At 38.4% G+C, this 27,203-nt stretch overlaps 1 protein-coding gene across 9 annotated transcripts in view; it reads right to left on the reverse strand.

Moving 5' to 3' along the window:
• The window catches only part of SFMBT2 (Scm like with four mbt domains 2), a 265,533-nt gene that overhangs the window by 104,310 nt on the left and 134,020 nt on the right, over positions 1-27,203 (reverse strand). For 7 of the 9 annotated variants that reach the window (XM_023548945.2, XM_023548940.2, XM_023548942.2 and 4 more), the window contains 3 exons: positions 16,995-17,083; positions 15,076-15,322; positions 6,657-6,754 (listed from right to left, as the gene is read on the reverse strand). In XM_023548945.2, the coding sequence (XP_023404713.1) occupies positions 6,657-6,754; positions 15,076-15,322; positions 16,995-17,083 (434 nt within the window). The remainder of the gene's footprint in view (positions 1-6,656; positions 6,755-15,075; positions 15,323-16,994; positions 17,084-27,203) is intronic. The other 2 variants (XM_064284837.1, XM_064284838.1) reach the window with 1 other exon arrangement.

The raw sequence follows: 27,203 nt of genomic DNA on the forward strand, positions 1-27,203 counted from the left end.
TCATGAAAATGCCAGCCTCAGTTGTGAATTCACCGTACCATAACAGTTTCAGTCCTTTTCCCTCTAGAACCGACCATTTTTTAATCAATAACTATGGAGGTTAAAGGGAGTTAAGTGCGAAATCCCTGAAGAGCTGATTCGAAAGTACAAACACACTGCAGATTTTAAACATTTTTAACAGAGAATGGACCAAAAAAAAAAAAAAAAGTTGAAACAATTTCACTGAGGATGGGGCAGGACCAGGCAGCGTTTTGTTCTGCTGTACATAGGGTCGCTATGAGTTGGAACCAACTCAACGGCACCTAGTAACAACAAGAAATAAAAATGGGTAAATGGATTTGGAAACCTGGTGGCATAGTGGTTAAGTGCTACGGCTGCTAACCAAAGGGTCGGCAGTTCGAATCCACCAGGCGTTCCTTGGAAACCCTAAGGGGCAGTTCTACTCCATCCTATAGGGTCGCTATGAGTCAGAATCGACTCGAGGGCACTGGGTGGGTGGTTAATGGATTTTAGTGACATTACAAATTTTTTTTTTTCTTTGCCATTAGAAGGCATGGTTGGAACGAAGTCAGCTGGAGAGCACTTGTTTCCTATTATCTAGGAAAAAATACTTTTATTTCCATTAACTGACAACTCGGGAAATGCAGTTTCTCATTTGTAGCTCTTTTTAATGGATATGTGAGCTATCAGTGAAACTTCTTTAGTTTAACATATGCAGACAAGTGGGGTCACAGATGTAGATTACAAACTACAAGAATTGCCGAGAATGAAAAGTAATGGTAATTTTAGAAGGCTCACGAATGTCTAATATAAGTATGTTTAATTACCCATACAGGCTCCTTTTCTAATTTTTTTTTTAATTGTGAGGATAGCATAGGACTGAGCAGCATTTTATCCCACTTACACTCTGTTATACATACTAGGAGTTGGAGCCAACTCGACAGCACTTAACAACAAAATATAAAACCTAGTGAACCTAGACAACAAAACATATATAACAAAAAAACTTATTTTCTAGTCTCCCTTGGCCCTACTTTTTAAAACTTACTAAGTTCCCCAAAATTCTTTAGTTGTACCATAGTAGACATTTAGTGTGTTGGGAAACTGTCATAGTATAGGCATCACTAGCCAAAACACTGAATTAGCCCTGATATAACTTCTTTCTTCAACAATAGAAACAAACTCTGAGAGAAACCCACCTTAGCAGTTCCTTCATTAATGACAAAAACAAAAAGCTTTTACTGACACTGAGTGAGCCGCCATTTCACTTTTGTTGACAGTGGGATCCGCCACAAGTTAATCAAACGAAGTCTGCAAAGGCTGCGTTGTAGGTAAATGTGACTATGTCAGGTTTTTATCTATACTTTCAGTAAAATATCTTAAGTGGACTCTTGAAAAGATTTCATTCTATTCTAAAAGCTGATCATTACCCAGCTGTGTGAGGTGGGCACACCCGTCCTAAATTGAAAGTCAGTGACAGGCCACGCTGATTGGCAGTGCAGTCACCTCTATCCACTTCCTATTTCTGAAGAGTAAGTCAGTATCAATAGACAGATAGTTCTAGCAAATCTAATAGGTCTCCAAGTAATGAGGCTGACTTTCAGAAAACAAAATTTTTATTTCATCATTTATTTTCCAGTAAGATGAGGCGTTTTTTCCCCCTTTACTTTTTTTACCCATTTTATCAATTTATCCCTCTTTCAATTCAGTGTACAGTTTGAGGAAATCTGCATTTTCTAGATAAGGTAAATCAGAATTCCCAGTAAAATATGGTATTCAAAAGCCATTCAGAGTGTTCTCCCAAATCAAGGGTAAATAACAGCAGGCATACTAATTATGAGCTTGTTTTTACACTGTAAAACGTATTTCCTGCCTTGTTTATATTCACAATAGAAGAGGGAGACTGCACATTAGCTCTGTCAGATAGCATGTATACGTATAGATGCATATACCAATATAGATATGAGGACACTTCCCACAAAGTGAGAAACACTGCAGCATAATGAGATTCATTCCATCAAAATATCCATTTTATCTAAAGTGTAAAAATAATAAAAAGAATGGCTTTGAAATACTGCTCATCTCCAACCATTAAATGTGCTTAGCTTTGACTTGTCTCATAACAGCTAAACAGTAGGGCAATTTTCCATAACAACATGCAACTAGGATGATTCACTGCTGAATCCAAACATATATTCCTTTTACCATAATGAAAGTAACCCGAAGTAAGTTTGCCTGCTGAGAAAGTGATGATCAAATAGTGATAACAGAGAAAAATACATAAGTTCTATTTTTGGACTCCACAGGAGAATATTACTTGCTAAAATTTCTAAAAAAACTTGAGAAGGACAGAAAATTTCTCTCTTACACTCCTTTCTTCTCAAAGGTGGCAACTGCTAAGATAGTTTGAGCCTCATCTGCCACCCGTATGCGATGTCTTTGAACTTAATTACCACCACGTAAGGAGACTACTGTACATACATGAAATGTGCCTACTGTCCTATGAAAATTAAATGTATAAATATTCACTCCATACAATGTATGTTTAAGAACGTCAAACTGTCCGTTTCTTTTCCATCTAACTGAAATATGAAAAAAACATCATTTTTAAGTCCCTTGCAAGCATTAAGAATACATAATATTCAAATCAACCAATTTCCATTAAGTATCCATTCCACGTTTCTTGCCTTGCGCTAGGCCCTGTGGAAGATACAATAGTAGTGTTCAGTGTTTACTCTTAAAGTAATTCTTAATTATGAACATAATATTGAGTAAGATGATAATTCTCGGGTACTCTATAAAAATAATAGCCAGAATTCTAATTTCTAATAGAAAAAAATTAAGGTAAAGAAAGAATCGTATTTTGGAAAATATAAACCATTAAACACTGGAATTTAGGCAACTACACATAACAGACTGGTACAGAGAACAGCTGCTCAATAAACATTGAATGGATTAGTTAATTTGTAATTTAAAACACATTAGAATTACTAACGCTTGTAACTTTTGAGTCTTAGTATTCACAGTAACAAGGATGCACATCCACTTAATCTGTGATTTTCTTTTTATATTAACTCAAAATTTTTAAATTCAATGAGTTGTATACATATGTCTTTTCAAAATTTTTTTTATTTATTTGACAACTATTTATTGAGTACCTAAAGAACCCTGGAGGCACAGTGGTTAAAGCACTCAGCTACTAACCAAAAGGTTCGAGGTTCAAACCCTCCAGCTGCTCCATGGGAAAAAGACGTGGCACTCTGCTTGTATAAAGATTACACCCTTGAAAACCTACGGGCAGTTCTACTCTGTCCTATAAGGTTGCTATTAGTCGGAATCAACTCGACAGCAACGGGTTTGGTTTTGATTTTTATTATGGGCAAGGAATTGTATCTGGTTCACTGGATTCAACGATCAAGAAGAACGACATGGTCCTTGTGTTCCTGGAGCTTCAAAGTTAGGCAGAAAAAGACGGACAGTACACAAAGAACTGCACAAATGGTTAAGTAAAACTGTGACATGGGCTACACAGCAGAACAGGGTTCTGGGAGGGCACATAAAGGCAGCACAAGCTCACCAGAGCTAAGGACGGGGCCAGAGGTTCAGGGGAGACTTCTTTTAGAGAACTTATATTTAAGGCTAAAGGATGAGTAGGAATGAACAGAAAGAATGAAACAGGCAACAGGGCATTTGAAAACAGAAAAAAGGCCAGTGTGTATGAAGCTTCAGTGGCACTGAGGAGGGGCATGGCACAAAGTAAGACTGCACAGGGAGGCAGGGCTAAATCACACCATGCACAGTATGACATGGAAGCATGTGAACGCTTTATCCTACAGCCAAACTAGAAGGATTTTTAAAATGGGAGTGCAGGCTAAAATAGCAGACTAAAATCCACATTAATTTTACTTCCTCCTGAACTCTAATCAAAAAAAAAAAATCAAAGGTACGGTAATTTTTTTTTTTCCAAAAAAAGTTACAAATTCACTCAGCAGCAATGAAAGTATGGAAGCTAAAAAGCAGATTAAAAAAGCAACTAATTAAATATATGCAACAAAGCCAAATCCTAAGCCTTCAGGAGAAAAGCCGAGAACCAACCCAATTAATACTACAAAATCCTCTTAAGGCTCAGGAACTAGTACCACTAGGTATATCTGAAACTGGGGATGAACAGGAGCTGATAAAATAAGGAGAACTGTGGGAGAACTGTTTGAAAAGCAGTTTGAGCCTTTCAAATTCTCTCCTACCTGACTCTATGAGACCAGCTGCCTATCCCAGTCCAGAAGACCAGAGATCTGTTCACTGCAGAGGATGAAATAGATGGTCTCTGGTTAGCGGGTGTGGGTGGGAAAGCAATGCTGAATGCGGACACCCCAGCCCTCCACTCCACACTCAGCTCCCAGAACACTGGCAGCCAGACCTTTAGCACCAGGTTGGGGATGGAAAAACTCTTCTCTGGGAAATCAAGCTCCTGCTCTCTGTTGTAGACCCAGCTGCCTGGATCAGACAGGAATATTCATTTTACCACAGAAATGTGCAGTACTGGCCTGTTCCTAAGAACAGGAGTAAGCCATAAAAGCACGTATAAAAGAATATATAAACCAAATGATCCTTGTCCATATTTCTAAGGGATGTCAAGTACCTTTGGGTACCTAAGGGAAGTCTAGTAGTTCATGCTAAACTTTGGCAGATGAGTCAACTGCGATAAAGCCTAATTTTCTTAAGATTCTCTCAGGACCTTGCCTACTGAATTCTCCACAAGAGGCTCTTGTAAACTCTGAGGAAAACCGAAGCCAGTTGATTACCCAGACACTGTCCAGCTATCTTTCCCTGCTACGAGGAAGAAAACAGCCCTCTCCTTAAACAAGCAGGATCATGCTTACTTCTCATTTTGTCAAAAGAAAGTAATTTAACACTTAGGAACACATCGATAGGCGGCAAAGCTACAAAGAGAACAAAAGGAATGATTAACACAAAAGTCAGGGTACTGGTTACCCCGGCAGAGCAGAGGGAGGAACTTGGGGAAGGATACGTGGAGGGTTTCTAACATACTGGCAACATTCTGTTTCTTAAATTGGATGGTGTGTTTTTGCATTTTTATTTTTATTGCTCTCTAAACTCTTCTGAGCGTAGCACAGTGGTTACGCATTCGGCTGCTAACCAAAATGCTGTAAATTCAAATGCACCAGCCACTCCTTGGAAGTCCTATGGGGCAGTTCTACTCTGTCCTACTGGGTCACTATGTGTCATAATGACTCGATGGTAATAGGTTTGTTTTTTTTGGTTTAAACTCTTCACATGCATTTATTTCAAAATAAAATTAATTTTTTCAAAGGAGAATGACATGATCAGATTTGCACATCTGAAATATTACGAGCGCTGCTATGAAGAGAACAGAATGGACAACAACTGTAGGAGTCACGGGAGTGACAGCGGTGAACAATGGGCTCAGGGAGTGGCAATGAAGCCCAATACGTTAGAAAAGATTAAATTATGTTTCTCTGTGTGGTTTTTACTTTATTTATTTATTTTTTTGAGGGGGGGTATGACAGAAGAGTGTAAGAAAGAAAGGGGAGAGAAAAGTATTGACTCTATTTTTTAAAAAGTACTAAGGAAATTCTTCATTGTCAGTGATTATTAACAGCACATCGTATTTATACTCTGCCTCTAATACAGAAGCCCCAAAACACTGGAAGAGTATTCAATTAAACTTTAGAACATAATTACATGAGGAGCATAAGAGGTCTTAATAAGTCCAATTTCACAAACAGGAAAACTGCTGGACAAAACGGTTAATGATTTGCCGTGACTGGTTAAAATTCTGAGTGAGGGCTGAAGTGTAAATAAAATTCAGGAAGTCAACACCCAAGCCAAAGCCTTAAAGCCTTGTTCCATGTGGTACATAAATACTATTTTAATTTCATTTTCCACGTGAAACTTCTACTAGACTGTAGAAAGGTGCCTGCTCAGAGCTGAAAAGCAAGTTTATGTCAGTCTAATACAGCCACATTTAGAATGCCAAAGGAAAGTACCAGTGAGATCCAGCCTTCTCACCTATGCCAGTCCCAAATCAGAAGAGCTTGCTTTATGACTTCCTCTACCCAGAATTGATCTTTCTTGCCCAGAACTTAACAATATTCTGCTTCATAGAAGTTTTTACACATAGTTTTAAAAGTGTTAAAAATCTGGCAATCCATTTCATTTGAGGGGTGTTTCATAAGTCTTTCATCTTTGCTTGAGCTCCTAGTAGAACGCATAGTACTCAGTAGGTGCTAAGGGCAAGTTTCTTGAGCCATTAGTAAAACTGAACCATTAAGAGAAGCGTAATTTTCTATCATTTTTACCAAACTAATAGCAAGATTAGACTTACTATACTTTCTTTGGTTCCACTGGTGGGGTAAAATGAGATTTCTATAGTGATACATTATGGAGAGAGATAGCAAGCCTAAAAAATCTTAATCAACCAGCAGCTTATAAAATGGGCAATTACGACAATTACAAAACATAGCAAAATGGAATAGACGAAATTTTAAACATTTAAAATTAAAACTGCACAAGAAGGTAGCTTTTCAAGCAGTGGGAATGATTTGATACATCAAACTTTTTAAACAGTTTATTCTTGAAAACGGTAGACAAAGTGCTATGAGTCCACATCTTACCTTGAATACCTCCATTGGAAGAGGAAACTTTGCAGCATCAATAAGGGATTTTTCTAGAGCATGTTTCCATTCAGATGCCATCTTCAAAGGATAGATTTCTGTATCAACAGGAAACCACACACAAGTTTAAGAACCCAAATGTTCTACTGAGTCATTCTTTCCTGAATTTTATCTTCCCAGGCTTTCATAACATCATCAGCCTCAGCAACCATAAGAGTTCACACGATGCCCACCACAACAGGCCATGTGCTAAAGGGATTTTCTGATGTTAAGTGGCAACCTGGGATCCTGCTATTAGAAATGAAGAATAAATTTAAGCATACATTCCATTGGTATTCTGTAAGTAATTTAATGGTATTAATCACATTAGCAAAACCTTTAGTAATCCATTGCCCCAAATTCCATATTATCACCCAATAAGCAATATCCACTGATGAAGAACTTCTTATCTGACAAATTTCTAAAATAGAAATGAGTCTTGTCTGGCATTTACAGTTACTACAGCATGTTTTTCACTAAATCTCTAAGCTTTCATGTGCTAAAAACAGACCAAGTCATAAAATTATTAAAAGGTAAATTAAAATCTACCAAGTTTAATATTTACACTTGAAATGTTGCTAACACACCACATGTTGCCCATATTTTTCCCCAGGTGGAGGGGAGGGAGGGATTTACGAATGGAGGTTACACTGCCTGAATGCAAAATTAAAAGAAAAAATTGTTGAACACTGTTTTTTCCTATTGCTGAAACTGCAGGGGAATTTTATGACCTGATCGCAACAGATTTAAAACCTTATCAAAATAGGATTTGCAGAAGCACTCACTGGAAGTAGATATGTTTATACCTTCACTATATCAACCCAAACCACTTCAGACAGACAGCTAGGGTATGAATATGAATTTAAGCACAGTTAAAAGGTAACATTAAACCTATGGGGATAAATTTTTAATTTCTTGCATGTCTGCTTTTTAGCATGGAGCCATATATTTTGATCCTTACAGCTTTTGAACTCACCTTGAGAATTAAGCCCTTAGTAGGAGATATGTTTTAGTAGTATTTTCAGTCTCTTCAGGCCATTAATGAGCGCTGGTGGCACAATGGTTAAATACTCTGCCGCTAACCAAAGGGTTGGCAGTTCAAACCCACCAGCTGCTCCATGGGAAAAAGACCTGGCAATCTGTTCCCATAAAGATTCCCAAAACCAAACAAAACCCATTGCCATCGAGTCGATTCCAACCCACAGGGATGCTATACAGCCTAGAAAACCCTATGGGGCAGTTCTACTCCGTCATATGGGGTCGCTATGGTCAGAATTAACTCCACGGCACACGACAACATGAAGATGTGGCTGGAACTAGCCAAGTTATCAATGCACTGTCCACTGTCATTTCAGTTACACAAAGAAACATGAAGGGCTATTAATAACAAAATGCCTTCTACTTGTGTATATTGTTTATAACCCTTTCTAGCACTTCATTTATTCTCTTTTCCCTTTAGGGCATTTTTTCCCTCAATTTGGCATTTCTATGCCAGAACAAAAATAGAATGAGGTTCTTCTTAATAGTATCTCATATATTTTCAGGCACATACCAAAAGCAAACCCATTGCCTTCAAGTCGACTTTGACTCATAGCAACCCTATCTATAGGACAGAGTAAAACTGCTCCGTAAGGTTTCCAAGGAGCAGCTAGCTGGTGGCTTCGAACTGCAGACTTTTTGGTTAGCAGCTGGGCTCTTAGCCCCTGTACCATCACGGCTCCTTTGAGGCACACACCAAAACCAAAAACCAAACCTGTTGCCTTTGAGTCGATTCTGACTCACAGCAATCCTATAAGACAGAGCAGAACTGCTCCATGAGGTTTCCAAGGAGCTCCCTTAAGGCACATAAACTCAAAAACCAAACTCACTGCCATCAAGTCGATTCTGACACATAGCGACCCTGTAAGACAGTGTACACCTGTCCCATAGGGCTTCCAAGGAGCAGCTGGTTGATTCGAACTTTTGGTTAGCAGCAGAATTCTTAACCACTACGCCACCAGGACTCCTTGAGGCACATTGTGGGAGCTAACTACAAACACTTAGGCAAAAAAAGAATGTCTCCTCTAACCTCTACAGGTGAGGGAAGGGGTGCTAAGGAAGAAATTGCTTATCACTGGGTCCCACAAAGTAGGAAATGGGACCAGTTCATGGAGGTCTATAAATTGTTCCATGTGGGTGAGAAGGATACCCTAGAATGCACTAACGGTTCAGCTCAGGGGCATTGCACAGAAATCCTAGTCAAGGGGGAGGACTTGGAAGCAGAGGACTCTTAGAAACAAAGTCACGAGGGCACCAACTGCAGCAATGCCAGAGAGGGTCAGGAGAAAATGCTGAACAAGAGACTAGACTTTCTGACTGACACGAACAAACTCACTTTTCAAGAGATCTAGAAGGAGGCAGACAAGGACTTCAACTATGATGTGGCAGTAGAAGGATAACAGACTCTTGGAAAAAGATGGGAATTTCCAAAGCCAAGACCAAAGGAACAGCCTGAAGACATAAAAAAAAATAAATAAAGGGAGCGAAAAAGGGGAAAAAGTCTACTAGTTGGTACCCTTAGTTCTCTCACTCTGTAATTGTAATTAATTACACCCTTGAACGTGGAATCTGGGTGGGAGAGGGAGTCCCTAAGACAAAGAAGTGGATAAAAGAGTGGTTTTAAAAAAGTTGCTCAAGGCCAAATCAGTTGCCACCAAGTCATTTCTAACTCATGGCAACCCCGTATGTGCAGAGTAGAACTGCATTTCATAGAGTTTTCAAAGCTGTGACTTCTCAGAAGTAGCTCGCCAGTCTTTTCCTCCAAGGTGCCTCTGGGTGAGCTTGAACCACCAACCTTTCAGTTAGCAGTTCAGCGCTTCACTGATTGCACCACCCAGGAACTCCTACTCAAGACCAGTAGCAACGAAAACCCAATATGGCCAGGGTTAGGCTCCAACAACCCCAACCCAGTGAGATCAAGTGCAGACCCCACCTTCTCACGGCCCTTCCTGACCCCATTTTGACACACACTGGCAGAGCAGGACTAGACCAGTCAAGCCATCCCCCGAGTGCTGACTCCTCAGCCCACATGACATCATCTCTCTCTCACCACACTAGAGATAAATGGAGTAAGAAGCCTAGGTTCCAGGTGCTTTTTCTTTGTCTTCTTTCTAACGATATTACATTCTAAAATGGAATTTAACCCAAGACAAGGCATACTTCTTTTCTTAAAAGGTGAAAATTAACTGCAGTTTTGTCACTATGCTCAACCACCTGCAAAAGCTAAATGCCTAATGGTTTCAATAAACAGACAACAATATTCCTTGTGTGCATTTTATTACACAGAGGCACTCTGGTTACATCGGCAAATTTATGGACAATAAATATCACCATTAAAAGAACATAAAACATTTTCTTAACATGATCATGTTGCAGATTATTTAATAGAGTGCATCATGTCAATTTCTGTTTGTGGGAAAGTAATAAGCAATTAAAATGTGTCCCGGTTCATCTTTAACTAGAAGCCCACATAAACATGAGGCCATCTCCCTTTGTACTGTTTGGCAGGCTGTTTCACATTAAGTGCTGCAGGAAGCAGAAGTGTATAAAATAATAATCTTCGGCTCTCAGGCTAAACAAAGGCCTTGGGGGTTAAGCCTTTCTTTCACACTCCTCCCTGCCATCTCCACTCTCTCTGCCTCTAGAGACCCTATAGGACAGAGCAGAACTGCCCCACAGGGTTTCCAAGGAGCGGCTGGTAGATTAGGAACTGCTGACCTTTTGGTTAGCAGCTGCAGTTCTTAACCACTGCACCACCAGGGCTCCTTGGGTTTCTTACCAGTGAGGAAATACTAATCCTTGGTTATTAAGATCTAACTAACATCGGAAAGCAACGGCCCTTTCTGAACTAAGAAGGAAGAGCCCTTTAAATTAGATTCAGAAACTTCCTAACTCCAGGAACTATCTGAAACAAGGCAAAAGGTTGAGAGGATTTCAAAGAAAATTTTTCCTTAAATCTAGAAATAGGTACAAAAACCTCAAAATGTTTCATCTCCTCGGTTTCTACAAGAACAGAGAGAAGTTTATCTTGCTTTCTAAAACTTCAGAAATATGAAGGTAGGTGGGGCTTCTCTACACGACCCCTGGTCTAAATGATCTACTTAAACTTTTTGGAAAATCAACGTATAACCATGATGCTTGCGAATGCTTAGAGTGCCAATCACTTGATGTACTTTCTACTAGTCAGCGGCCCAGCAAATGTATAATCATCCCATTTTACAGATAAGGAAACTGGGGCTCAAAACAGTACAGAAACTTGCCAGGGGCTCTGGAGCTAGTCACAGAAGTGCAGAATTTGGAAGTTTACTGCAACTTCTTACGTTCTTTCCACCCTCCCAGGTTTCTCAAGCTGGATTCACATGTGGGCCCTTTTTAAAGGAGCAAAAATTCTCACAGACTCCAAATATAATCTTAAATGTCCAAGACTCATCCTTGGTGCCAAACTAGAGATCAAATTGCCAAAGAACATCTCTATTTTCTCTGCCTCTGTTTTAAAAAAGTTTACCTAATATAACAGGGGTAGAGGAAATAATGCAGCCATAGACATTCTAGAGGGTGTCTTCACTCTGGGTACTCCCCCTCCCACATCGGCTCCCAAAGCCCTAGTTGATTATGTGGCTTCCTGGAAGGTGAGCCAGACTTGGCCAGTTTCTTTCTTCTTTGCAGACATACTCGACTTTCTACTCAGTCAATTCATTCAGCAAATATTTACCGAGCGCCTAGTATGTGCCAGGCATTGTCCTAGGCGCTGGATATAGGGCAGTGAATAAGACAAAGTATTTCAGTTATGGTGATCAGTAAAGTTCTCTCTGTGAAGGTGACATTTGAGCAAAGATCTGAAAAAGTGAAGGAATGAGACATGCCAGTATCTGGAAAAATGATGTTCCAAAAGAGAAGACGAGCTTAGTAGGTTCAAGGAACACACTGTGCCAGTAAAATAAACAAACAGATGAGTGGGGAGTGTCAGGGCTACATGGTTAGAGAAGTGGCTATAGGTCTAATCACAATTTGCTTCCTGCTCAGCACTGAAGAAAAGGTGCAACCATGATTTCCAGTCCTCTACTGACAAAACCTGAATCAGTATGGCTTTTAGGAAGCTACTGCACCCGTCCAGAAGTATCTGTCATTTTACCATTTCTCTCTCTCCACCCACTTCTTCGGAGCTCTGGTGGCACACTGCTTAAGAGCTACAGCTGCTAACCAAAAGGTCAGCAGTTCGAATTCACCAGCTGCTCCTTGGAAACCCTACGGGGCAGTTCTATTCTATCCTATAGGGTCACTATGAGTCACAATCGACTCAACGCAATGGGACCCAGTTCTTCACTGAAACCGGGCTCTACCTATACCTTTGGGAGATAACGTGTCACCTTAACAGCTTTGTGTGCAGTGTGAGGTAACTTCTTTCACTCTTTCCTAACCCCCCACCCTAAGCAAGAGAATGCTATATCCTCTATCCAGGCTAGAAATCAACAAGCTTTGCCCATACTTAACTAAAACCAGTGATGATGTTTCTCACAGGTGGACAGTATAAACTCCAGTGCCTTCTCAAAGGGTTTTGAAGACTGTCTTCCTGGCTACTTCCTATTACAGTAAAACCTGCGAAAGCAGGAATCTGTGTAAGGCGGAAATCTGTCAGAGAAGGAAATCTCAAATATTTTCTGCTAAAGCGAGTGACAGGAAAGTGGTAAGACTGTACCCTGTCAAGGGCAGAAAACTTGTTAGATCCGGAAAAACGAGGCAGTCTCATTGAGTGCCGGCTCTCACAGGTTTCACTGTACCTCTATCTGTATTTGTTGGTGTTGTTCTTAGGTGTCATCGAGTCAATTCCAACCCATAGTGATCCCACATGACAGAGTAGAGCTGCCCCACAAGGTCTTCCAGGCTGTACTAGTTACAGGAGCAGGTCACCAGGTCTTTCTCCTGCTGAGCCAGTGGGTGAGCTCGAACTGCCAGCCTTTTGGTTAGCAGCCGATAACTTAACCATTGTGCCACCAGGGCTCCTTAACAGTTCAGAAATATTATGATCTCTAAAAAGTCAAAAGAATAAGTAAAACCAAAGGAAGAATTATAATCATTTTTAACAGTGGCAGTGACACTGGGGGTGTACAGCAGAGGGGGTACTGAAAGCAGGGAGAAACTGGCAGGGACTTATCCTCAAATCGTAGCCTTGGCATCACTATCTCCCCTCCACCACAATCCTTCAACTCTACCACTCACTACCAGTGAATGCTGCAAACTTTTCATTTATTTAGTGGTGTTTGGGAATAAAAAAAAATAGACTAATATTTTATATGCAAGTCTGAAATTTAATTCCCACCTATATTTCAGTAGTTCTACACGACGTAAGTCTTACAAGTCACACTGGGTCTTGAAATTAATTTACATAAATCCGAAGTATCAAGTTCTGTCCCCATGTGTAAAACATGGGTAGTAATTGCCTGTCAGGAGTAAGGCTCTGGTTAATGAGGTAAAGAATCCAGTTTTTCATCCCGTAACTGCTGTACTTTAAAACCTAAAAGTTGCGTTTTGAGTGTCCTTTTGCCTTTCATTTTCTTCTTCCCATATACAACATTTCTTGCTAACGATTTAAATGTTGGGAAAATAACTATCTGATGATGAATACCTTTTCCGAAGTCTGTAAGGACTCACGTGAACTCTTCAGTGAAAATGGACAACTCATGTCCAGAAAATCACTAAGACAAGTAAGCACAATTTATGCCTATATTATAAAGGCATCACATTATCTAAAAGAAGAGACCACGATCCCATACATATTTCCTAAGTTTCTACAGTGACACTTTCCATTCTTGCTTTTCAGCATGAGTCCTGTGATTTCACAGTAAAGAAACGTTACGGAGTACCTAAGAAACTAATCCTTTGCATGACTACAAATTTTTACACCAGCAAGTGTATGCTTCTCTGAAAATTTATAAAGCAACTAGATACTAAACTGAGATTTAGATACCCAACTTTCTGCACATAGTGAATCTTTCCCAAGAGGTTATGAATCCCAAGGCAAAGCCAAGCTTTAGATCCTTTCTCATAACACTGACAAGCCCTTTGTTTGTCATCATAGTCCAAAATCACTCAGGGTATAAATGGACTTCTTGGCTGCTTTTCAAACACTGACAACAATAATACTAATAAAACACCATGTTACATGTCTCTCCTCCTGTCAAACTTAACACAAATGCAAACACATGGGATCCAGAACCAGGAAGTTTTTCAATTAAAGCCCTTGAGTGACAGGAAAGGAAAATGTAACTCCCTGGCTTCGTGTACTCAAGGCTAGCGCTGGCAACTAATCTGGGAGAAAAATTCTCTGGCAATTTTAATAATGCAAAGAGCCAAGTCTTTGCTCCAAATATACCAGTAAAGCTGACCAGAATGAAGATCTACAATTTTTGAAAAAAAAAAAAAAGAGTATTTCTTCCTTGGCATCTTGAATTCTGTAAGAATCCAACATTTTTGTTGGCTTCCCATCAAAAGGCTGATCAGAGCAGTAAGAAGCAGTAGGGGGATGGGGTGGAACAAGGATGGGACCTGGGACTCGGAATCGCAGCACATCCTCCTACAAGCTGGGCAATGTTGGGCAAGTAGCTTAACTCTGTTTTCAGTTTTCTCTACTGTAAAATAAAATATATTCACACCAAACAATCACCATTTTTGTGGAATCAAAATAAATGAAGTTACAGATGTAAAATCATCTGGCGCATAGTAAACACTCAAAAATGGTTATTTTGTAAATACTGAGATCTTTGCCCAGTTAGGTATGTCAGATAGCATAATGCACTCTTCTGTTTAATTAAGTCTGTAGAGAGTCATTTGACAGTATATTTGAAGCTAAATGAAATCTATGATGTGCCAGGAAATGAATTTTCTATTTTCTGTGCTATTTACTGGTCAGAACATACATGAAGATAAGTATTTGGTTTCAGTGTTCGAATAGATGGACGGATGGATGGACGGACAAACGGACAGAACGATGGACGAATGGTCCTTTTGGAATGTACTTCTAAGACTATGAAAATCCTTGCAGCAAAAACAGAGAATATTCCCAAATCCCAATCTATCGTATCTTTCATTTCCGAACCAGGGATTCGAAAGGAACTAGATCAACATCCCCACAGCCTGCAAGACTACTTTCTCCTCTTAAAACACTACTAATTGAGGTCTTGGGTTTTATCCTCTATAGAAAATATTCTGAAGTTAAAATACTTAATGTTCACATACTTACACGTCAGCGATAACACAGACCTAAGAAACTTTCCAGAAACACATGAAGGAAAATATTACGATTTTTGCTAAAATACTTCAGAGCAGCAAAAGCTTCAACCCTTACCTGAGGGTGGGTCCATTCTATATTTATTCTCTTGACACCAACCAACTGGTCGAAGTCTGTAATCCAAGTAAAACAACCACTGGTCATAGGATTCAGTGTCCTCCAATCCCACATAGCGAAGGCGTAATCTTCCTCCAACATTTTCAATCACACTAACTATCCAGTACTGAAAAGGGTTCTGAGAATCCTGAAGTTCTATTAAGGAATCAACTGTAATGAGGTCTATAGGGCCTTTCCCTCGCAGAGGCTGTTTAAACAGAAGCAAAACTCCTTATTTTAAACTTTAAGGTTCTCATGGAAACAGATGACAGCAGAAGATAATATTTTTTCACACTATCATCCAAGCTATTGGCAAACAGTCTGGTACTTCCCTCCACCCCCATCCTTTCAACAACCATTACCCGATCCCCGTCCCTTCCTCCCACACACACTTTCATTTTACCCAATTCTGTATCCAAAAACAAAAATCACACATAAATAGAAATTAACAGTTTGTGCTAATTTCTCACCAAACAACCACACTTCCCAGATAAAACTGCATTTGTCAGATATTAGTATGTTTTTAAGAATTCTACCCAAATTTCCCTGGGGCTAGAAAACATGTGGTAGTAAAATGTCTACTTTCCCAATACATGTATATAAAATGGGGCTATAAAATTATACCAGACATTTGTCTTAAGATGATCACTACTCTAATAGCCAAGGCACTCTCATACTCGGATTATGTGAGTAGAGCATGCATATGTACAGAGGACATGTCTAATACACATTCATAATCTGCTAAATTAGACTATTATGTAAAGTTATTTCTATATTTACCTGATGGTTAGCAGGTTTAGAGAATAGGTAATCACTGCCCCATCTAAGAAAACTTTTCAGCATATGTTATATGAAAAGGGTGTTTATGCTACCAGTCTTGTAGGCAAATATGTTTAAAAATTTTTTTAATATAGAAAAAAAAATTTCCATTTGTAAGGGTAAACAATCATCATTTTGATTTATTAACCAAACAATAAAAATGGGTGTTAAGATTCAATAAACAAATGCAGCAGGCAAAACTTTCACCAAACAAAACCCAGTTAACTGCATTAGGCGGTAGTTCTCTAAAGTATATACATATATGCATTTATGAGACAAGGAAAGGTTAAACTTAAGAGAATAATGATATGGTCAAAATTCATACTGTATTCCTTGTTATTTGTTTGTATTCCCTTTTTTTGGGGCATTCTTAAAACAGATTTGGCAATTCAATAATATTTCTGACAGTACATTTCTCTTCTTTCATACAGCAAATATAAAAACATTTTATCATAAATTATTTTCAAATGAACCATCAAGAGCTCAGATTAACTATTTTTATTTCAGCACCTTAAAATCCACGTAAATGTTTTCAAATATGGTTAGCCACTTCTCCTCTTGTTTTTATAAAGTAGGCTAATTTAATTATTAGTTAACTCATATATGTTCAAATCTTGGAGTTATCCTTCTGAAATGGCATACTTAATGGAGCCATGTATCACAATAATCCAAGAAACCATACCACAGCACATATATGCTTAGTTGTCACCTCTATAAAACAGTTATTTTACAGCAATTTATTTACACTGACTAACACAGGACCAAGGCTTAAATTCATAGAAGAGTGGAAAAACATCCTAACATACTATTATTTTAAATTGCATTCACATGGAAGCAAGTTTGCCATTTATTAATTTTATCACAGATGAACATTTTTCAGTGCTGTTAGAATCCGTAACCTAAGTAACTCAGGAAAGAACAGGTAATTAAACTGTTCGGATATGAACATCTGTGTGTCCCCATGTTATCTGGAGAAGGATATATGCAAAAATGCTGCTAGATTTGAGCTCAGGTAACTGTGCTGCTTCAGATATATAAAGCTGTAAAACAATAATACATACACCTTCCAGTAAGTTGGCGGGTGCTGTCCGTGAACCAGTCAAATCACGTATGAGAAATTCTGTCCAGTCTGTGTACTTCTCTTTGATTGCTGATGAGACAAAGGAGAAAAAACGCTTCAACACATCAACAAAATACCTCATAAATGTAAAATCAGAGCACTTTTCTATAAGTATATAATATTCAATTTTTTTTCTTTTTTTAATTCTAAGCACAGTGCTGATGTACCAATATTGAGGGAATGAATTTATCAACGAGTAATGACTTAACACCTAATGACTTAACACCTGCCGTGTGCCCAGATTTTGGTGTGCATCAAGGAGATTAAAGAAAGGATATATGACCTCTTTAGAAATTTGCTTTTTATGAACAATAATTAACAACCACAAAAATAGAAGATATTATAAAGCATATCATTCAGGAGATTCCAAGAAGAAAGAGGTCAATGGGGACTAGGAAAATCAGGGAAAATTTTCCAGGTAGGAAAATAAAACGAAGTCCCGAGTTATATAAAAGTTTATACAGGCGAAGAGACTTTCAGACTTGGGGGAAACAGCATACACTAATGAGAGGGATGCTTTGAGGGTGGAAATGGACAGCAACGGTACAATCATCAATCAGATGTTAAATGGTGGAAATAAAATTACAGGCAGCCCAGAAAGTCAACACAGAATTTTAGCAAGCAGGAAATTCCTGCAGAAACCCATCAGGCAGAAGTTTTGAATGGACTCGAGAGTCTAAAACGGGGGAAACCAAGTAAGAAGCTTCCGCAATAATTTAAGCACAAAGCACTAGGGCCCAAAGTAGGGGTGAAAGCAGTGTGAACAAGGAAGGAATGTATCTGACACAACTTTTGAAAAAGAAATATCCGGCCTTGGATGCCAACATTCTACAAGTGCTTAGAACCCAAAATCTAAGAACAGTGTGACTTCTTAGCATTTCTCCCAAGTTACAAATCTCCAAAGACTCCACTAGGTTACACTGTCAGCCCCTGAGAGGCCCTTGCCTTCTGAGAGTATCACAGGATTTGCAAAATCAGCAAAAGTGAGGACAGCATATTTGCCCCCGGTTCCCATAAGCCCACACTGTGTCTCCGACCTTCACGTCATATGAAGCTCCAGCAGGCAGGTGAGCACCCCTAGAAAACATTCAAAACTTAAACTTTATTAAAGGTGTAAGACTCAAGTGACTTGTATACTGTTTAGGTTCTTCGAAGGTATGATATAGTTATTTCTGGCTCAAACTTAAGGACATGGGGTTATTACAAAAGGGAAAAACACAGTTATGGATTTGGGTTCCGATGCAGGCGGTGCTATCACTGTAGCCAATGTATCCCATGTAGGCGGTGCTATCACTGGTTATATGTCTGACTGATTTACTCAATTTCTCTTATACACTGTTCCCTCATCAGTAAAACGGTGCTAATAACATTTTCCCTATAAGCGTGTTATACGGATTAAAGAATAGAAATAATATAATAGTGCCTGACACACACTGAGCAATTAACAAATATTAAATTATTACAATTCCTACAAATTCCAGATTGAAACTTCCAACAAACTTTTTGGCTAGTGAGAAAGGGGAACAGCAGCCCTACCTGCTATTCCAATCGTTAACCTACACATGAATCAATATCCTCCCTAAAAAATAAAAAAATATATATATATTTTTACATGAATCAATATCCTCCCTACCTCCCACCAATTATCATAAGACCAAGAGACAAATCAGAAAAAGGATGCCAATCACATAAGCAAGGTTGGAATGCTGAACTTTCAATTTAAAACAATGTCCTAGCCGCTACCCTACTTATAACAAAGAGCAACTTTAACCAGTCATCCTCTTTTACTACTTGATTTCTTTTCTCAAATAAAATACCATCTTCCTTACTTTATACATACATACTCAGATGGAAACATATATTTGTGGCAAAAATTGTGTTCTCAGCCATCATTAGCAAATCATGTTTAATGATTTCTACCATTTTTAAATCAGCCCTACTGCATGCCTAAAGTGATTGAGAAGACCAAAACAATGGCGAGCAAGATAAATTAATTATAATTTGTACTCATCTTATGCTTTACAAAGGCCTTTCATTTATTTTATAGCTTTTGGAGTTCCTAATAATGCTTTTTTTTTTTAATAATGCTATGAGGTGGTTGTTCTTAACTTTCGTCCAAATTCATAGAGAAAACAAGTGCCAGAGCCAATCTCAAACCCAAGTATTCAGATTTCAATCTTACATGCAGTCTCTTTCTCCTACAGTCTATGACTCTCCAAAGCTTTTACAACAGATAAATCAATCATTTAAACTGCAGGCATGATAGACATAATAAGTAAATAACGGTCTAAACAAAAGTTTAAGGAATACAACTGTACTCAAAAAATATTCATTCCATATTTTGTAATGAAATTCAGTATCACAAAAGAAGACAATTAGCACACTCGAGTGATAGACGGCCCTATGCTTGACAGAATCTATGTCTATATTCACTATAAGCAGAAAGTTCAATTTGCCACTTACAGCTTGTTTCTAATATGCATGCAATCCAAGGTAATACTTCAGTAAAAATTTTAAAACTATACAGGCACCCTATGAAGACCTTGTACGACGCTTAAATTGTCTTGAGTCATGACAAAAGAACCCTAGAGAAGGCTCCAAAATTTACATCTTGTGAGCCCTCAGTTCCAAAGGTCCTCTAACTTTCCACTAAAGTGTTTCCGCACAAGACTGTGATTCAGTGTTCACGTGCCACAGAATATATGGGCAAATTACTCTCTGTGGAAACTACAAAGGCACACAGATCATTTTCGGTTAAAAAATAGAAAGAAATCGTTCTCAGGAATTTTGATAATTTTAAAAGAAAAACTGTTTCAAGTCAACTTTTAGTTTTTAAAACTCAACTTGCGAATGTACAATAAATCTATCACAACAAATATTGTCATAAATTAAAAACTACATGTGACAAATTTACAATTTCTAGTCACTGGACTTATTTTAACCAATATTCAATTTGGTAAAATCCTAGTACAATAAAAGTTGCCTGTTAATTCCTTAGTATTTATTGCAATAGAAGCTGATTTGCATTGTTCCATTTGTTCACTTTAACTTCTAACTACAAACAGAAAAGCTATTTACTGTAGAAACACATCTCTCTTCAGAGACTCAAAATCAGAGGAGCATGAACGTAAGAATAATCTCCCGCAAATGTAAAACAATTCCTTGCCCTACGGTCATCATCTTTTCATTTGAACTGAAGGACTGATCCACATATTAAACGTCAGAAAACCCACAGCCTGCCATGCACCTAACTACAACATCAAATGTAAACTTCTGTGGAAGGAAAAATAATAACATAACCTGCAATTTCAGGTGGAGGAAAGTTTATTCACATTGTGGGTGGGGATGGCCATTTTCCCACGTTTTTAGTTTACAGAGGGAAAATCCTACAGGTCCATAAACATAAAATCTTATCAACTGAATATCTACTTACAGCCTTCTCATAAGCATTTTTTTCAAAGCTCTATTCCGTTACAATATTATAAAAACATTCAATTATACCTTTTTAAAACTCTGAGTTGCATTCCAATAACGCCTTACTTGGGGAGAGGAAGCTACATCTCACTGAAGAAAGCAATCGTGAGCATGAGTTTCGGAAAAAGAGAAACAAAGACACATAAACACTTTTTGTAAGGACATTTAGAGATGACCCTAAAAGCCCACAAAAGCTATTAGGATTAGAATGCCATTTGTAAAAAGGGACCCAAATAAAAGGTGGAATATGACCACTATCTTTTTCAGAATTTGAGAAAACAGTAACAATGGTGGATTTCAAGCCCCATCAGGCACATGTAAACATAAATGGCCCAATGATTCATCACTTCTCAAAGATGTCTTCTGTGGAGAATGGTCTGTAGGTACAAAGCACACCCTCAGAACTGCTCCTTAGGGCAGCTCCTGAACAATGAGCCTTGCACTAGGGTCAAATGAAGACTATGTCAGCCCACGCCCCTAAACTCTTCTTCCCCAGATGCCAAGTCCAACAGCCAGGGCCCATGAGAAGACCAGCTGTTTCATGCATCTCAGTTCATTTGAAAAATGAGAAGTACAATAAACAGAAAGGCTACTTTCAGACATATTCCAGGTAAAAGAAAAGGTGTTTTAGCCATATTCCTCTGTTCTAGACTACAAACACTTAGAGGATTTTTTGTTGTTGTTATTGCCCTTTCTGGGCAAATTTCTCAACCCACTTTTAACCAATCCTTCTCTGAATTTATTTTGCCATTATATTTTCATTTACAATGGTACATTCTTGTTTTTTGTTCTTCTAGAATTTTTTTTTAACAGATGCAATTTTCAAAATTTCTCATTATGGTAATTAGAGGTCTCCCTCCCCTTTTTTATTCCCTAGATTCTCTCTGATCCCTGGGGACTGTTATTACTGTTTATCTCCTTTCTTTCTCATGTCAGAGGCTTTCTTGAAGTATACAGTGATCCTGATCAAGTATCACTCTTAAATGTGAGATATCAGAAAACCTCAAGGTGAGAACTGTGTACTGGAGTGGAGATGTTTTACTCAAAGAGTGAGTGTTAGGATAACTCTCGTTCTAGGAAGCTAACTTCCAAACTAGCTTCAGTGATTCTCCTCAGACATTACTGTCAATTTCTTCTTAGATTAGCCTGAGGTATAAACATCTGGTTTCTAGTCCTCGGTTTTATCACTGAGGCAAGGAGTCCGTGAACTGTTCTGACCAGAGACATCCCATTAAGCCCTGTGATTTCAGGCCAACATGGGACTCCTACCTACCACCTAACATTCCAAGTCCCCAGTCTCAGGGGGTCTGAGGTAACCTCCTCAGCTGCAGCCCACAAGTGTGTTCTGCGCTGCAGCAGCCTCCACAATGTATCAGCACCCACCAAGCCTTTGTCAGCATTCAGACTGCCAGAAACTTTCTGAAATTTCTTTTCTGTGCCAGCCCGCCTTTCTTTTGTTTGTTGGTTTATGGGGTCTTTTTTTATTCTTTTACAATCATTTTAATGGGCCCTCTGGAAGAAGAAGAGGTAAATAGGAGTGCTCGATCCACTGAAACTCCTTCTAAAAAAAAAAAAATTCTAGCTCACAAGAAAACTAACTGGGCTTTTACAACAAGATGTTGGGCAGCACCCTTCGACTTACCAAGAAAGTATTTTTAACACCAAGTTTGCTAAAGAAAAGAGGGGGCAACAGTGAATCTGGAATCACGAAAGGAAGCATTTCTAGTTACTCTCAAGTAGAAAAAGCTACAGAGCTCTTTCGCTTGGAGGCCTTTAAAGAAAAGAATGGTACATAAATTTTTCTATAAATATACGGCTCAAATTAAATTGTACCTACACAGAGGACTGATCATAAAATGATTCAACAGGATTGGTAAGCTCCTAGTATGTACAACTGACCACATTAGAGACTATCCAAGTTCACACGTATAAATAAAAGCATTCCTATCTTTTATAACAAATACAACTCAGATGAAAATATAACTTGTGAATGTCATCAAATTATACTGCAAAACCTGTGAGAGCCGGAACTCAACAGGACTGCCTTGTTTTTCTGGATCTAGCAAGTTTTCCGGACTTTGACAGTCTTACCACTTTTCTATCACTCTCTTTTAGTGGAAAATATTTGAGTTTCCCTTCTCTGACAGGCTTCCGCCTTACACAAGTTTTGGCTTTCACAGGTTTTAGTGTATATACATATAATTTTATATATACACACACACACATTTATATACATGCATAAAATGCAAAATAACTAGTAAAAACCAGGTCAAGAAAGTGGTAGAATATAATCCGTAGGAATAATAATATTAGTTCATTAAAAAAAAAAAAAAGTTGCCTTCCAGTTGATTCCAACTCATGGTGACCTCATGTGTTTCAGAGCAGAACTGTGCTCTACAGGGTTTTCAATGGCTCTGGTCTTTTGGAAGCAGTCACCAAGCCTTTATTCCAAGGTGCTCTGGGTAGATTTGAATTACTAACCTTTCAGTTAGTAGCCGAGTGCTTGCACTGTTTGCACCACCCAGGGACTCGACTAGCTCACATTTATTATGTGCCAAACACTATGCTAAGAAGGTTACATTTATCTTCTTATGTAATCAATCCTCATAACTGTCCAATAAAGAAGCTGCTGTATATGGCCCCACAATAAACTAATTTCAATAAAAAGAAAATCTCTTATTCTCATTCCCAATAATAAGGAAAACCCTATGCCAAGAGTAGAAGGTTAAATAGCAACCAAAACCCAAACCTGTTGCCGTCACATCGATTCCGACTGACAGTGACCCTATAGGACAGGGTAGAACTGCCCTATAGGGTTTCCAAGGAGCAGCTGATAGATTCAAACTGCTGACCTTTTGGTTAGCAGCCATAGCTCTTAACCACTGCACCACCAGGGCTTCATTAAGGAACATAGACCTTTCTTTTTAAAGGTCTATGTGGTTAAATGCTCAACTACTAACCAAAAGGTCCGTACTTCAAGCCCACCAGCCATTCAGCAGGAGAAAGATGCGGCAATCTGCTTCCATAAAGATTACAGCCTTGGAAACCCCATGGGGCAATTTTACTCTGTCCTATAGGGTCACTATGAGTAGGAATCTACTCAACAGCAATGGGTTTGGTTTTTGGTTTGGATATAAATACTCAGGGAACCTGGTGACACAATTGTTAAGCACTTGGCTACTAACCTAAAAGTCGGGAGTCTGAACTCACCAGCCATTCCAGAGGAGAAAGATGTGGCAGTCAGCTTCCACATGGATTACAGTCTTGGGAACCCTATGGGGCGGTTCTACTCTGTCCTACAGGGTTGCTGTGAGTCAGAGTCTACTCAAAAGCATTGGGCTTGGTTTTTTTGTTTGTTTGGTTTTGATCTGTTCTCGTAAAGACTACAGCCCTGGAAACCCTATGGAGCAGTTCTATTCTGTCCTATAGAGTCGCTATGAGTCAGAATTGACTCAACGGCATACAAGAACAACAACAAATAAACACTCCCAAGTTTTAATTATTATGGCATACATACTAAATATGCGAATTATGTAGATTATTCTGAGTTTTATACCATTTATATTTCCTCTTTCACCTCATGTTATCACCTAGAAGTCTCTGCTATTTGCTTCCAATATTGAGCCTTTGTTAAAGTCTGTTCTTCAGAACAAAATAATAATAATAATATTCATTTTTGTAATCATATGAATATATTTATACAACTGAAAGAGTTCTGAAATATTGAATTTAAATTTTTCTTCCTACAATCTACCTATGTCAAGTACTAAGGCAACTTTTTACTTCAGGTAGTATATGATTAACCCTTGTAAAAAGTGAAATATTCTTCTGTTATACAAATAATCATTCCTTCTGTAATTCACTCTAAAGTTTACCTAACATATTAAGCTATATGAAGCATACATCCATTGTCTTACGCTGATATTTTAACTATAGCATAATAATGTCTTATAATCCAAAATTAATTTTCATTAAACCTTTACATCAGGCCAAGGATATAAAATGATTGCCATGAGTATAAAATCATATAGTAATATTTTAATAATTTAAAAAATTATGGAGTCCCTGGGTGACGCAAACAGTTAACAGCATGATTGTTTACTAACCGAAAGGTTCATGGTTTAAATCCACCCAGAGGCACCTCAGAAGAAACACCTGAATTTTCAAATTAATTTAATTAGATTTAGAATAAAAATTCCTTCCAAAGGATAATGACATTTTTTAGCTTTCTAATCTCTGTTTGTCCCTTCCTAACTCATGATCACATCCTGAAATGTTTGTAAACTGGTATCAAAATGGAGGATACCTGTAGTTGGTTGAACAGTGTCCCCCAAAAAGGATCAGGATGAGATGTTACTGGATTATGGTGGGCCTTAAATCCAATGAGTGTCCTTATCCACCACCAGCTGCTGTCAAGTCGACTCCAACTCATGGCAACTCCATGTGTGTCAGAGAAGAACTGTGTTCCACAGGGTTTTCAATGGCTCATTTTTCAGAAATACATTGTCAGGTTTTTCTCCCAAGGCGCCTCTGGGTGGACTCAAAACTTCAACCTTTCAGTTAGCAGCCAAGCACGTGAACCGTTTGTACTACCCAGGCACTCTAAGTGTCTTCATAAGAGAGAAAAAGACACACAGAGAAGAAGGTCATGTGCAGATGGAGGCAGAGATTGGAGTTAGGTGGTCATAAGCCAAAGAACGCCAGGAGCCACCAGGAGCTGGGAGAGGCAAAGAAGGAATCTCCCCTACAGTCTTCAGGGGGACTATGGCCTGGCTGATGCTGTGATTTTGAACTTCTGAGCTCCAGGATTGTAAGAGGATATAGTCCTGTTGTTTTAAGCCACCAAACTGATGAATAGGTGTATGTTCTGCTGTGTATTATTTTCGTCAAAACTAGAACTTAAAAAAAAAGACCAATAAAGAGATTTTTTAAAAAGCCATCACACTTGTGGTCATTTATTACAACAGCTCTAGTAAATTAATAAATGACTTATGGAAAATAATTCCTAATGTAAACTGTTACAAAAATTCAACTCAATTTAGCTTCTATTCCTGAGGAATCACATTATTATAAAATTGATCACTTGTTATAAAGTAGTAAAATGCAATCTCCCTGGTTAAGCTTGGCAACAACCATCTTAACACAATAGGATACACTGTGAAGAAAGATCATTATTCCAGACAGTCACTGATTTTTTTAATGAGAACAAGATCAATAGTGAACAGGTGATATGCAATGCTTACACCAATATGAATGTTTGTGCACACATATTTACCTATTTGTGTTTTCATTTACCCTAGACATTTAGGCCTCAGAGTCATATATTCAACTGCCTACTTCACAAATCTACCTGAGTTTCTCAAAGGTATCTCAAACCTGTTATCTCTAAAACTGAGCGATGATCTTCCCATTCTCCCGAAATCTGTGCCTCCCAAAATCTTCCCCAACCAATAAAAGGTACTGCCATTTCCCTAACTACTTAAATCAGAAATTTCAATATACAATTCATCAACAAACCTTATCATTTCTACCTCTATAACACATCCATATGCACACAAGGAAGACCTGTTAATAGGACTATTATTCAAACCTACGCACCAACCACTATGGCCAAAGATGAAGAAATTGAAGATTTTTACCAACTTCTGCAGTCTGAAATTGATCAAACATGCAATCAGGATACATTGATAATTACTGGAGATTGGAATGAGAAAGTTCAAAAAAAGAAGACGGATCAGTAGCTGGAAATATGGCCTTAGTGATAGAAACAATGCCAGAGATTCACACAATAGAATTCTGCAAGACCAATGACTTCTTCATTGCAAATACCTTTTTTTCACCAACATAAATGGCAGCTATACATGTGGACCTTGCGAGATGAAATACACAGGAATCAAATCGACTAGCTCTGTGGGAAGAGATGATGGAAAAGCTCAATGTCATCAGTCAGAACACAGCCAGGGGCTGACTATGGAACAGACAATCAATTGCTCATATGCAAGTCCAAAAGAAATTTAGAACAAGTGGATGAGAGCCAAAGTACAACCCTGAGTATATTACACCTGAATTTAGAGATCACCTCAAGAATAGATTTGACTCCTTGAACACTAATGACTGAAGATGAGACAAGTTGTGGAATGACATCAAGGATATCATACATGAAGAAAGCAACAGGTCATCAAAAAGACAGGAAAGAAAGACCAAAACGGATGTCTGAAGGGACCCTGAAAGGTAGATAAAGCGAAAGGAAGAAATGAGGAAGTAAAAGAGTTGAACAAAAGATTTCGAAGGGTGGCTCAAGAATACAAAGTATTATAATGACATGTGCAAAGACCTGGAATTGAAAAACCAAAATGGAAGAACACACTTGGCATTTTCCAAGCTGAAAGAACTGAAGAAGAAATTAAAGCCTCAAGTTGCAGTACTGAAGGATTCTATGGGGAAAATATTAAACGACTCAGGAACCATGAAAAGAAGATGGAAGTAATACACAGAGGCATCATACCAAAAAGAACACGTCGACGTTCAAACATTTTAGGAGGTACCATATGAGTGGGAACCAATGGCACTGAAAGAAGAAATCCAAGCTGCACTGAAGGCATTGGTGAAAAACAAAGCTCCAGGAATTGATGGAATACCAATTGGGATGTTTCAACGAACGGATGTAGCACTGGAA

Source organism: Loxodonta africana, chromosome 4 (genome assembly GCF_030014295.1).
Source record: "Loxodonta africana isolate mLoxAfr1 chromosome 4, mLoxAfr1.hap2, whole genome shotgun sequence".
Lineage (NCBI taxonomy): Eukaryota > Metazoa > Chordata > Mammalia > Proboscidea > Elephantidae > Loxodonta > Loxodonta africana.